Source organism: Podarcis cretensis, assembly GCF_951804945.1.
Source record: "Podarcis cretensis genome assembly, chromosome: 2".
Lineage (NCBI taxonomy): Eukaryota > Metazoa > Chordata > Lepidosauria > Squamata > Lacertidae > Podarcis > Podarcis cretensis.
This window is the reverse complement of record NC_137171.1, coordinates 41,992,541-42,006,865: the sequence shown is the minus strand read 5'-3', so window position 1 is coordinate 42,006,865 and position 14,325 is coordinate 41,992,541. Positions and strand designations below refer to the sequence as shown.

At 44.7% G+C, this 14,325-nt stretch overlaps 1 protein-coding gene and 1 long non-coding RNA gene across 9 annotated transcripts in view; one reads left to right on the top strand and one right to left on the bottom strand.

Moving 5' to 3' along the window:
- SHISA6 (shisa family member 6) overlaps positions 1–14,325 on the bottom strand; it is a gene marked incomplete at its 3' end in the record, with an annotated part of 291,216 nt that overhangs the window by 257,917 nt on the left and 18,974 nt on the right. For all 8 annotated transcript variants that reach the window (XM_079966069.1, XM_079966073.1, XM_079966071.1 and 5 more), the window contains exon 3: positions 11,606–11,766. In XM_079966069.1, the coding sequence (XP_079822195.1) occupies positions 11,606–11,766 (161 nt within the window). The remainder of the gene's footprint in view (positions 1–11,605; positions 11,767–14,325) is intronic.
- The window catches only part of LOC307210430, a 344,426-nt gene continuing 342,090 nt past the window's right edge, over positions 11,990–14,325 (top strand). The window contains exons 1-3 of the long non-coding RNA XR_013835992.1: positions 11,990–12,101; positions 12,989–13,041; positions 14,138–14,263. This is a non-coding gene — a long non-coding RNA (uncharacterized lncRNA). The remainder of the gene's footprint in view (positions 12,102–12,988; positions 13,042–14,137; positions 14,264–14,325) is intronic.

Genomic DNA, 14,325 nt, shown 5'->3' with positions numbered 1-14,325 from the left:
GCACCTCCCTCCTCCTTCCTTCCCTCCCTTTGCCAGAGAAGCCCATTCGCCTCCTGTGCTCTCTCTAGTCCACTGTATTGCACAGAGCCAGCTGAGTTTTGCTGTGATGTTTTGTTTCAAAGGAAATCTATATTCTTAATCCTCTTGCTCACCCTCTTGCTACTTTTATTAGTCTCTCTTTTTTATATAAAAAAAGAAGATATTGTTACCATAGTAACTCACAATTTCCTGATATCATTGTGGACGATAAGAGTCGTGATGCCAGGCTTCACAGCTTTGGGACCATACTCTGCAGATGGAATGCTAAATGCCTTCCTAGGTGGACTTAGGCTGGCCACATACCCCTCAGCCTACAGGCTCCAAAAGAGAGACTGCGGAAAGGATGCGTGGTCCGGCCTGGGGGCATTTGCAAAGCCAATGGGGTCATGTCAAGTAGTTTTTCAAAATGGGAGCAGCTACAGCATGCCTCTTACATCGAGGCGGCCCAGAATGGCAAAGCATCAGGGAGCAGATACTTACCATATATCCTCCTACATTTATTTTATTTTATTTTGCATGTTTAGCCTGGAGAAGAGGAGGCTAAGGGGTGATATGATAGCCATGTTCAAATATATAAAAGGATGTCACATAGAGGAGGGAGAAAGGTTGTTTTCTGCTGCTCCAGAGAAGCGGACACGGAGCAATGGTTCCAAACTACAAGAAAAAAGATTCCACCTAAACATTAGGAAGAACTTCCTGACAGTAAGAGCTGTTCGACAGTGGAATTTGCTGCCAGGGAGTGTGGTGGAGTCTCCTTCTTTGGAGGTCTTTAAGCAGAGGCTTGACAACCATATGTCAGGAGTGCTCTGATGGTGTTTCTTGCTTGGCAGGGGGTTGGACTCGGTGGCCCTTGTGGTCTCTTCCAACTCTATGATTCTATGGTGGGGAGGCATCTCAAGTTCTGCTCATTTTGAACAGCTGCTTCTAGCAGAGCAGCACAGAATTTACCCCAACTGTCTGCACGCAAGATGTAGGGGATGTCGAGCTCTGAGGGCTTCATAGGCTGCACTGAGGAGGGACAAACAAATCCATGCTGCCTTGTGTATCGCACTTCCAGCTCTGCTCTTTGGCATGAAACTGAAAGCGAGGTAGACTCCTATGCAGCTAGCTATGCCTGAATTAGCAGATTATCTGAGTATGCAAGCACTTATGTATTTATGATGTACCTGCATTTTTGCACAGGCACCACTTCCAATTTGCCTCAATTAAACACTTATTATTGAATACGAAGCCTGTCACTTCAACACAAAAATATTCATTTCCATGCGCACTGCGGAACACACCATTTGCCACCAAGCAGAAGCTCTGAGGAGCCATTCCTGGCCTGCTCTCCTGTGCTTTCTGTTAAATGTTAACTACTAGGAGCAGTGCATTTGGTGAGGCATCGTGGGCCCAAGCCTGTGGAACTCCCTGCTAGCTGAGATTAGACAGCCCCCCCCCCCCCGCTGAACTTCAAGATCATGATTAAGGCTTTCTTATCCCAGCAGGCATTTTGGGGTAGGGTTTGGTTTTATGATGAATTTTTGTTGTTGTTTTGTTTCATTTTATGTAGATTGCTTTTATATGCACAATTTAGGAATGGAAATAATTAAGTAGTATAGCACATGCCTTAAATAAATAGTGAACGGAATACATTTCTGTTTTCTCTGAATCAGGATTAAATGTTTCCACACCCACCCACTAGGTGCTCAGTCCCTCTTCTCTATTATTTCTTAGGCATTTTTCCTTTAGAAAACCAACCAGCTAGATATGTATTGCTGTTATCCCTGCCAGATGACTTGCTCCACAATGAGTTTGTACAGTCTGCAGTCTTTATCTCTCTGTGTTACTTTGCAGGATATGTGGAGCACTAGCCACATCTGTTTTCTACTTATTGCATCTTTTTAAAAATTACTTCTCAAGGTTGCCCAAGGGGTTGCCTAGACCACAGCTCAAACTCACACAAGAGTCAGCTGGTAGGGCTTGCACCTACTTAACATCTGCTCTTTTCAACTGCTACCAAATCATAAGAAAATTCTGCATACACAGAATTGTATGCCTAAGGAGGATGCCTCCAGACTATGCAAGTGAGATTCACATACATGAAGACACATAGAAAGAAGGTATGAGTAGAAGTGTTGGGGGAGGGGTAAAGAACAATGGCTGCACAAACTAACAGAATTTGCAGAACTCGCAAATCTTACAGCCAAAATAGGAAATCAAGATGGAAAAAACAAAAAAGCAAAAGGGTGAATGGGACAGCTTTGGGGAATATTTTTTTAAAATCTGATACCAAAAATCAACCTACAAGTAGGGGTAATTCTACAAACAACAGTTAAACACAGCGAAGGACCAGAAGGGAGAAAATTAGGGTGGAATAACAAACTGATATGCAGCAAAAGCCAGGTTTGTTATGAATGCCACGGAAGGTAAGGTTGGGAAGTCTGCACACAAAAATCTGTTTCTGGAAATAGAAAAATGGAAAATGTACAATAAATAAAGAAGAAGAAGAAGAAGAAGAAGAAGAAGAAGAAGAAGAAGAAGAAGAAGAAGTAGTGTCGGGGGGGGGGAGTTCATCATCCATTCAGGCTCCCATTTTGAAAGAGTGCGCATTGAAGAGTGTGCAAGAATAGTGAACTCTCACAAACACATGAAACAAACTTGCACCGCTTTTAAAAAAGAGCCTACAAGATTGTGTAGATAGATGGATAGATTAGATTAATGTAGCTACATTGATTTATTTATATTTCATCATCAAGCCTTTTGCCTTCCATTTATGATGATGATGATGGTGATGATGGTGATGATGATGATGATGAAACAGTTTGGGAGATTCCAAACTTGGTCTTGGTCTATTTAGACACCAACTACTTGCGACTTTGAGATGTTCTCTGCATGGGTCAGAAAAACTCTAACCAAAATAGTTCTCTTCTTTCATCTGCCAACCCAGAGGCAGCTGGCCTTGGCTTCAAAATCTTTTCACATCTGTGTAAGGAGGATTAAAAGGTGAAATGTTGCCCATGCTGCTGAACTCTGAAATTGGCTGGACACATTTGTTAAAACTTTTTTTTTTTAAGGTAAGGAAAAGAGAAAGATTGAGGACATGTTCCACTCTCATTTTGCATGCAGACTGAGATCAAAATATGCCCCCAGGTAGAAGGAGTTGCTGAAAACAGCACTTTGTGTGTGTTTACATTGGAAGCTTCCTGACTTAAATGTCTTATTAAAAGCCTTCCCAGCTATATCTAGCTAATCAGTGGACTAACTTCTGTAGCTTGCTGCATTCAAATCCGAATTTACATCAATAGGTTGTTGATCAGACACAAAGGTGCAGAAGGCACCTGCTCATTGAACCACTTTTGCCACGGTAGCACATAAACTGGAAGGGGAAATTTTTTCTTGGGAATGGTGAAGCAAACCGGATTCTCCATATTTACAAATCTTTAAATGTCTAATACCATTATTGGTAAACAGGAGCTGAACTTCTCATAGGAAATCTAGGGTTTCCTTCCAAAGGTCTGTTGTTGTTGTTGTTGTTGTTTGTTGTTCCTGCTGAGCACTTTTTTTAGGATGTTTTAGGGAATGTTGTGGGATAATAAGGTCAGCTTAATCCAGCCATGAAGGCGAAGCAAAGCTTTCTGTTTCACCCAGGCGGTGCTACACTGCCTTAAAAGGTTCTGTAGCCTGAAGGAGCATTTCGGTGATATGTAAGGATGACAAATGTAGCTGCATAGAGGCAAGAACCCTATTTAAACCTAAATTTCAATCCCCATTGGGGTTGGCTATTTGGTATGGAATTTTTCCATCAGCCATAGCACCTATCCTTCCCAGCTACATCTGCTACACTGAGGGAGTCCTGTCATTGTCACAGTTCACAACCCCTTAGCCCTGAGTGAGTTGAGCCATTCCCAAGGCGGTCCCATTTTCCCTAAGCACACTGGACTTGAGAATCTGGTCTATGGATACCCCCATTGCCACTCATCTGATGCCTTGGGGTGCTTACTAGTTTCCTTATAATTATACCACCCTCTTTACCTGCACTGACCCTGCCAGCAAGGACTAACTGCTAAAGCTTTAATATATTAATACCTAATCTCCTGAGTGCAGTGCGGAGTAGATGCTCACCACGAACTCCCTGGCCAAAGGAGGAAATATTCCTAACCAGCCCCACAAAAGAGGTAGCAGGTATTCTTGTACAATCAAAGGGCAGCTGCTGATCTGCACTGCAATTGTAAGTGAAAGAACAGCACTAGCCCTTTAAAATCTTAGTACTTACCACCCTAAGATTGGTGGGACGCAGGTGGCACTGTGGGTTAAAGCCTCAGCGCCTAGGACTTGCCGATCGAAAGGCCGGTGGTTCGAATCCCTGCGGCGGGGTGCGCTCCCGCTGCTCGGTCCCAGCGCCTGCCAACCTAGCAGTTCGAAAGCACCTCCAGGTGCAAGTAGATAAATAGGGACCGCTTACCAGCGGGAAGGTAAACGGCGTTTCCGTGTGCGGCTCTGGCTCGCCAGAGCAGCGATGTCACGCTGGCCACGTGACCCGGAAGTGTCTCCGGACAGCGCTGGCCCCTGGCCTCTTAAGTGAGATGGGCGCACAACCTCAGAGTCTGTCAAGACTGGCCCGTACGGGCAGGGGTACCTTTACCTTTACCTTTTACTTACCACCCAGTGTTCTCTCTGCAGGATGTATGGGTATTTGTGAGCTCAACAAGATTCCCACGCTATTTGGGCCGGCTCCACTTCTGCACCAGTGGCAGGGTGTTTGTGGGGCTGTTGCCTGAGGCAGCTGCCACAGCCTGCCTAATGGCAGAGCCAGCTCTGCCTCTGATGAATATTTGAAAACCCAGATCAATAATTTCCCTGTTTGATGGGAGGAGGAACTATCTGCCTGAGCAACCCTTCTCCAAAAGTCTGCAGCAATCCTCGGCTTATTGCAAACTCTGTGAACAGAGCTCCAGGTTAACAAATTCATAATCTTGGGTATTAATCTGGCATGAGGTCCATTTGAAAAGAACCTGGCAGTTATCTTCTGTGGAGTCTGAACATTCTTTTCCCAGGAGGAATGACCATGGCTGCTTAACTCTACGAGTCCACCTGACTGCTGCACAATATGGTGGGCCAGTGGTCTCTCTGATATCTCAGTGAACTTTGTCATCTCCCCTGTCCATATTGCTATCAGGCATCCTGTCCTGTTATATATGGTTTGACTTTTGGTAACAATCTGACCACAGCAGAAAACAACAACTCCAATTGTTTCTAAACATCTGGAACATATCTTGAGTCATTCATGCTTGCCATTTTGCCTGACCAGAGGGAAAGAGAGAAAGCTAAAAGAGGCAGCTTGGATTTCACTGTGCTAACAGCTGGTTCAGATTTTGGAGGGGCTAAACTGATGTTGCTCTGCATTTGGTGCTGACTCTGCAGCTCCACAGTAAATGCTTAGTCTTTATATTTTGCAAATATACAGATGATTGCAAAGATGTCCTAAATCTCCATATCCCTTTCCTACAACTAGTCTAGGTAGTTAAGAAGACATGGAGGTGTGTGCCAGGATATCTTTAGTTCAAATCTTGATGGGACATAGGAAGCTACCTTTTATCAGGCCACGCCGTTTGTCCACCCGACCCACTATTCCTTACTCTGACTTGCACCAGTTATCCAGGTGTTCCCAGGCTGAAGTCTTTCAAATCACCAGCTACCTGCTCATTTCCAGGGACTAAACCTGGGACCTTGAGTATGGAATGCATGTGCTCCACCACAAACCTATAGCCAGCCGCACCTCAGGCTTGGACTCACTAAGCAGATGTAAGCAAGCTACTGTGCTTCAGCATCGGTCTCCCACCCTGCTAATCCAGAACTAGCTCCAGAGGACAACAAGGTTTAGGAGAAGGTTCTGGGGACACCAGAGGGCCCACTGACATTCTGGCTTGCCAGAGCACCCAATAAGGATGACTGAAATAGTGTGTGCTTTGAACTGTACAAATAACAAGTCATTCATAATATTATACCTCTCTCCTTTTTTCCTGAGTTTGCCTTGAACTGCCCACCACACAGGGAAGGGATAGCAGGAAACAGTACCTTAAGCTTGAAAACATAGGAGACAGAGCTTTAATGCAGAGATTGAACAATTAGCATCTCTGTGATGGTGCCAAAGGAATACTGATAGATAGAGCAATTAGAGAGATTTCTTGTAATCTTAGGCATACCGTGTTTTACATCTAACTCACAACAGCAAATGGTGAATTCCCTGGATGGCTATGCAGAGAGGAGGAACCACTTCCTCAAAGGAGACCCATTGCTGACATCCGTATGTTAGGCATGCTGCTGCCTTTGCAATCTATAGCAGAGATTACATTATATTTTCCCCTGTAGATATTTCTAGCTCCCCAAATCATGGCACTGCATATTCACAGCACCTCCAGAAGAAATATGATTTTCGCAATTCCCTGGTGGTCACTGTTGGACCACATTGTTCCCATTTTCTCTTCCAAAATACAAAACTATGGTCTATTATTCACCTTTTCCATTAATTGAGGGATCTTTCTTTCGCTCTTTCTCTTTAGATCCAGGGTAACAACTCAGAAGCCTATTGCTTTATTTAGAATACTAATCCATATCAGCAAACATGTCACTTTTGCTTTGTGAGGCAAGAAATAGGGATATTTGCAAAAGCCCTTTTTTGAACACATCTTTTTGTTTTAGAACTGCTGTCATTGAAACAATAGTTTCAGCAACCATATCTCCCTAAGACATTGTAAACTCTGCAGATGAATGAGGAAACTATCTTAAACTGCAGTCTCTTTTTCTTTGCTGATGGCTCCTGATGAAGTGAGAGTTTTGTCAGTACGGAGTCGAAGCCCAGGACTCCACTAAACCCACATTTCTTCCTGCAACCAAACTGGCTCTTAGCATTTAAATTCCATCAGAATTTGGTAAGGGCCGTAGTTCAATAGCAGAACATGTGCTTTGCATGCAAAAGGTCCCTGGTTCAATTCCAAGCATCTCCAGGTAAAGAAATCCCCTGCACGGAAGCCTGGGAAGCTGCCAGTCCGTGTCAACAATATTGGGCTAGATGGGCCAACAGTGTGAGGCAGCTTCCTCATTTGCTAAGTGTATGTCCCAGATAATCTGCAGTGACAAATTTCCTCTTCATTCATTATTATTATTATTATTTGACTGAACTAATTTCCTCTTTCCTCCCAACAGCCTGCCCCTGCAGTACCACCACTGCATTTTTATAGGCAGGAGATTGGGAGCTCAAGACATTCACACATGCTTGTGCATAACTTGATTCCTCTGTACAAATCAGCCACAGCTGAATGCATACATCAACTTCAGCCAAGAGCCTTGTGGTTTGAGAGGATGCGGAATCTCTGACTGTGATAGGTGAGCTGGAACAACTAATTCACGCATGTGGGGCACCACTTAAAGGTAAAGGTAAAGGTACCCCTGCCCGTACGGGCCAGTCTTGACAGACTCTGGGGTTGTGCGCCCATCTCACTTAAGAGGCCAGGGGCCAGCGCTGTCCGGAGACACTTCCGGGTCACGTGGCCAGCATGACATCGCTGCTCTGGCGAGCTAGAGCCGCACACGGAAACGCCGTTTACCTTCCCGCTGGTAAGCGGTCCCTATTTATCTACTTGCACCCGGAGGTGCTTTCGAACTGCTAGGTTGGCAGGCGCTGGGACCGAGCAGCGGGAGCGCACCCCGCCGCAGGGATTCGAACCGCCGACCTTTCGATCGGCAAGCCCTAGGCGCTGAGGCTTTAACCCACAGCGCCAGCTGCAGTTATCTGGTAATGAGCTGGTAGTGCTGAAGTGGTTTCTTAACTTATAGTTGCTAAACAATTCCTTTACCTGCCCGGCATACTAGCTAGGGAGGAAAAAATGCAGGAAACGTTGACTTTTGCCAAATTCTTTCTCTAGGTTCTGCGGTTATAGATTATATAGATTACATTCTGCCTTAGAACCAGAAGTCTGCTCCCTTGCTTGCCACAGAGGGTTCAGGTAGGAGCAGCTTTGCAGGGGCCCCAGATGGAGGTGAAGCCTATCAGGTGTAGTGTGAAGAGGGCATGTTAGTGTTGACATGCAGAGGGTCAGGAGGCCAGCTGGCTAGCCCCAGCCGGGCTATCTCCTTTCAGCCGTCCCACTGCAAAGACCATCGGCCTGTGCTCTGACGTAAATCAGCGACCCGGGCTTCAGAGCCAGGGCACACTATCAGCAGAGAGAACTGTGCACACAGTTTAGGCGTGAGGCTTGTGGAAGCTACTACAACTACAGATTTATTAATCATAAATCAGGACAAAGAAACATGTCGTCTCTCTCGTCTTCTCAGAGAGAACGGGAAAAAGCAAAAACTATACACAACGGAAGTTCCCAGCAAGATGTGCTGGAATGTAAACAGACATGTGACACGCAACAGTTCCACATGTCTGCTCCTTAAGGTGGAATGGAAATCTCAACAGTTAGTACACAGGCATGGAGTGGGGCTTGGCAGGTTACTTAAACTCACACTGTCCTTGGCTGAGCCTCTTTGCCTGTTCACAATGCACTCCCCATCAGGACACAGTGTAAGGGCTCATCCAGGATTTCCAGGTCCATGTCTGAGTGGTGTTTTTTTTTCTTTGTCGCAGTGCTTGGACATGAACCTTGAAATCCCAGAGCTGTGCATAGAAAACATGGCACAAAATGAAGTCTTGATGAGCCCTAAGATCAGCTGGTTACATAAGGCCTGAGTATGATTTTCTTAAAATAAAAAATGTTTAAGGTTTTTTTTTTGGGGGAGGGGGTATTTTGTTTTCCTTGCCTGTTCTGCACTGTGAACAAGTGGGAGTTTGTTAGAAAGGGGCACATCTTTTAAATTGGTTGGTCAGAATTAGCAGGACTGTGTAACTATCTTTATACAGAAATATATGGTGGTTGTTGTTGTTGTTGTTGCTGCTGCTGCTGTTGTTAATTGCCTTCTCGGGCAATGTATAAACAAAAGCAGCAAAGAACAGTTAAACACACAAAAACAGTAGATACATTTAAAACAAAACAAAATAGACACACATGGCAAAGACTCATTTATCCAGTTGGGAAAGCTTGTTGGAACAAAAAATGTCTTCAATTCTTTCCAGAAAGTGCTGGTAGTACTTTCTGTACTCTGAAAGAATGCTATTCCACAGAACAGGGGTAGCCACACTGAAAGCCCTACTCCACTTGGAGGCACTGTTATTATTATGGGAGGTTCCAAATACTTTGCACTGTGGGACCTGGAGTTTGAGTTACAGTTTCTCTTTGGGGTGAAATTTTCTTCCCTACCCAGAGCTGTAGGGCTCAGGGAAAGAGAGGTGGAGGAAGGCCTCCCTCAACACCTGAAAATATCTGTCCACGGAGGGAGAGAATGGGCACCTGACTACCCACAACTCAGTGCCAGGTTAGGCTCACCTCACCTTTAAGAAACTTTGAGTTTCAGTTAGATGCCCAGTTCAGTAACCAGAGCCTGCATGGTTTCAAGATCTTCTTACTCAGTACCCTTGAGTCTCAACTCATTATTCTAGCTGAGAATCTTTTTTCAAAACTGTCCTCTACTAGTTGTTAGTATCCTATTCAGTCCCATCTTCACCTCTGTCAGTTCATTCCTCAGGAATACATATACCGTTGGATATTGTCAGGGAACTGCCATCGGAGCCAGAGGCAGAGGGAAGGCTCCAGAGGGATGCCGGAGAGGGTCCCAGTAGGGAGAGAGGCAGCCCATCCGCTGGGGAGGGAAATCAGCGTAGCACCAGTGGAGAAGGGGGGCAGATGGGGGAATCGGAGAGGTAACCCAGCCAGGTGTGGCACCAACTTACGCACGAGCAACCCCCTAGAACCATTACAGATATCAATTAACGATTATCCTGCACTAGAGTTGAACCAAGCTCTGTCTGTCTTAGTGATTCTCCCCTTATGTGGTTGCAATCAGATGAAGAGGAGAGTGGGACGATGTTCAGTGCCTCTGGGCAATCCACATTTACTCCCCCCACAACACACACTACCTGCCATCCATGTTTTGGAGGGAATGCCTGTATTGGGGCTACAGAACACTGTTGATGCATCTATTCAAGTTATGGTAGAAATCACTATCTGTTTCTTTTCATGCCATACTTTCCTGCAGGTTTCCCATCCATCCTTGCACCCATATCAGTCTCATTCTTCCCCTGCTGGAAGAGCTTGTCCCATCAAAAGCTCTCCCTAGTGGTGCAACAATAAAACTGCTAGCACATTTGCAAAGTTAGGCAGGGTCTGGGGTAGTTTCAAATAGGTTGCAGGACTGTGTGTTGCGATTGCTGCATTGTGCAGGGGTTGGATCCTCCACAGTTCTACGATTCATCATTCTATGATACTTTTCTGCCAGAGATCAGCCTTCTTTTACAAAGCAACGTATGCCACCTAACTTAAACTTGCAGTTCTCGCCTCATTTTTCTTCTATCAAAATGCACTTATAGCATCTTCTATTAAATATCTGGCAGTCGTGCCTTTTAGTTATGATGATCCTCACATTACATGCAAATACATATATTTAAGTTGGTGGCTGCTTCTGTTAAGTGAAAAGCAGATTCAGAAGGAGAACTGTGGGAGAGAAGTGCTTAACCATTCCCTCGCCCACCATTTCCTCACTGAAATACTCCCCATTCATCTGAGTCTTTTCTGTTCTAACACCCCCCCCCCCCATGGAACTACAAAGATCTGGAATCCCATAAAGGAGCTTGGGAGGTGTTGCAGATACAGATGGCTTCAGTATTCCCTCCCCTCTTCCATTTCTCTGCTGAAACCCCTCTTTTACCTTTTGCCTCAACAGAAGGAAGATCCCTTGGGATGCAATCAATAAGGTAAAGAGAAGAAAAGATGCCAAGACAGGCCCAGTCACACTACCTGTGTGTTGTGCTGGGAATCTGCAGTTTGCAGTGCCAAAAGAGACGAGCTGCCTCAGCACCTTGTGGAGCTATTACCCTTTTAAGGTCACCTGCTTTGACCTCTCAAATAACCAGAGGCAGGAAGGCTTTACCCAATGACTCCTGTGTCATATTCAATCACTTGTGACTGAATTGGGGCATCTCGCTCTACATAGTATCCCATTATGACTGTAACAGTTCATATAATGGATAATACAAAGTATGTCTTATTTCCCAGGAGGTGGGTAGTGGAGTTAGCAGAAGATTCCAGTGCTCAGATGAGGATTTGGGTCATGTTTTGAGACTGAAAGCTTATGTCACAATTCACTTGCCCTTTGTAGTGCTCCCACCCACATATTTTTGTCAGATTTCATTTGTTTGTCTATTGTTATTATTCTTTTCTATTGTAACAGCTCATTATTGTAGTCCATTGCTGCAAAATGCCATTGTTTTCACCTTATACCTTCACCGAGCATTTAAACATGTCTCAATAAGTCCATTAACAAATGTATTTGCATCTCTTAAAGTATAGTCACAAAAGCACTTTCAAATGCAAGCCATTGCTGCTGCTCCATAGAATCACCAGGCACTAAGCCTCCATCTTGACTCATTTCCCCACAATAAAATCACCAGCATGTGATTTTATAAGTACTGAAGAAGCGCAACACTTACCTGGGTTGCTCTTGGAGGTGCGCACCGGCGTATAGTGATTTTTGGAGGATGTTCTGATTGGTGTGTTGTCTTTGGGGGAGGTATCTATAGCCGAGATAGTCTCTCTTTCACAGTGTGCTATGGGGATTGGTCCCTGCTGCCGGAGGATATCGGCCAGAGCCCTGCAAGGAAGGATGGAAGACAGTGCAAAGTGTTCACAACTCAAGATGAACGTAAGAGAACTTGTCTCTATGTGATACGATGCAATTTATTTATTTATTTATTTAAAAAAATATACTGTGGGCGTTACATTTTCTTTCTCGTGTGTGTGAATGTATTCTTTTGTATAAACACTAGATGCAATGGAGATACGAGAGGAGAAAGAAACAGAGAGAGAGAGCAGAAGCAGGATGGTGTCAAAGTTCCCAGCAGGACTCTCTGTGTTGGTGGTTGCCCATTCACTTGAAGCACTGTCTATGGGTCAAGATTGGAATGCATAGACAGGAGCCAGAATATTGTAAGTAGAAGCCACAGTAGAACTCTCTAACACATATAGTGTATGTCAGCTGTTTGAACTTAATGGTATGTGTACTCGTGCATGGTATGTATTCTTGGTTGAAAAAACATGCACACACGCACGCACGCGCACGCGCGCGCGCACACACACACACACACACACACACACAGTAGCAGCTGATGTAGCAGCCAAGGAAACCCACTCCCAGCACTAGCCACTACAGATGCTGCTGCGGCAAGATCAGGGCTATGTTAGTGCACTCTCAGAGACAATCAGGTGTTCATGCTGCTGCCTCCACACAGCCCCAACCTTGCCCTACCTCATCTTCCTCCAGGTAAGATGCTGGTGTCAAGAAAGCAGCTCCATGGCTCTGCTCAACCACACTGGCTACTGCACACACACACACACACAGTGCTTTATGTTACAATATATATATTTAAAGCCTCTGCTGGCACATTTGAACCTGGCCCCATTATCTGTAATTTGCCACACACAGTATATTCTTTACAAAAGGAAAAGGAGGTGGCATACCTTTGTTGCAGAGCACAAGCTCTGCGTGGAAAAGTTCTCTGTTTCAATCCCTGGTGTTTCCAGGTACAGTTGCACAAGGCATGTGTTTGACAGCTGCTGCTACTCTATATCAATCTGCCTTCTCCAACCTGGTGCTCTCCAGATTTGTTGAACTCCAATTCCCATCAGTCCTAGCCAGCATGGGCAATGGTCAGGAATGGTAGGAGTTGCAACCCAGAGAAGAAAAAACAACTCTGGAGGCAACTGGGTTTCAAAAGGCTAGTGTCCATACCAAGCTGGAATTCAAATAAGGTGGCTTCAGATCACAATGTTAGTTATGTGAAAATCTCAGTTGCATCTCCTTCTCTCTCTCCTAGGTGTGCCTTTTGAAGAAATACCCCTGTGGGATATGAACCATGGCTCCTTCCAGGTAGCATTAATGGTTTTCAAAGTGTTTCCCAAGGTTCCCATTCCATAAGGGGGCTGAATCTATAACTATAAATAGTATAGTTAGTATCTACAACTATAAATAGAAGTGAAATATGCAACACCACATCTTTAAGCTTATTCATTCTCTCCAGGTGAGGTAAAGTCCCAGGTTTATAGAATTATTTACCTGTTTATGCACCACTGATGCTGCTATTCAGGTTATTAAGCAAGCTTTAAAACCATCTTGCATATTCTTGATTGTTTTAGGATGATGCTATGGAGTGTATTTCTTACACCTTTAATCTTGGCTGTAATTAGCTTTTATCTGCTGTCAATTTATGGTATTTTAAATCATTGTTAATTAAATCAGGTGGCGCTGTGGGTTAATGCCTCAGCGCCTAGGGCTTGCCGATCGAAAGGTCGGCGGTTCGAATCCCTGCGGCGGGGTGCGCTCCCGCTGCTCGGTCCCAGCGCCTGCCAACCTAGCAGTTCGAAAGCACCTCCGGGTGCAAGTAGATAAATAGGGACCGCTTACCAGCGGGAAGGTAAACGGCGTTTCCGTGTGCGGCTCTGGCTCGCCAGAGCAGCGATGTCACGCTGGCCACGTGACCCGGAAGTGTCTCCGGACAGCGCTGGCCCCTGGCCTCTTGAGTGAGATGGGCGCACAACCCCAGAGTCTGTCAAGACTGGCCCATACGGGCAGGGGTACCTTTACCTTTACCTTTAAATCATTGTTGGATTTTGTTCTACTTATTTTTCATGAATTGTTTTATAAATTGTAGGCTACCTTGTGAGGGTTTTTATTCTGAAAAGCATCTTAAAATCCTGCATTAAATGAATAATACCTTGGGCACAATCCACTAAACCTGTAGTATGAATCCCTCTGAAATGCCTAGGAGTTGCACAAGAGCTATATTGCAATACATCACTTCTTCCACTGCAGAAGCTTGCTAAGAAAGCAAATAAAGTAGAACACATGAATTTAAATTTCTGTGCAGCAAGCTTTCAAACAGAGTGATTCTTTAGATCTCATTTTGATTTGCAAATGGGATAGTTCCTATTGGGTTTCCGATCCCATTGTTTCTTTTTTTACACAGATAAAACAGTGTCCAAACTCTTTGCTCCAGCTGACATCAAAACCTTTCTGAAAAAGATACAGAATGGCAAAAGGAGGAAGGGAGTGTGGGGGCAAGACAGGAACAAGAAATTAGGTGGTGAAAAGGGTAAGAACACTGGGTTTTAAAAAAATGCATTATATATATCTATTTAATTGTTGGTTTTTTTA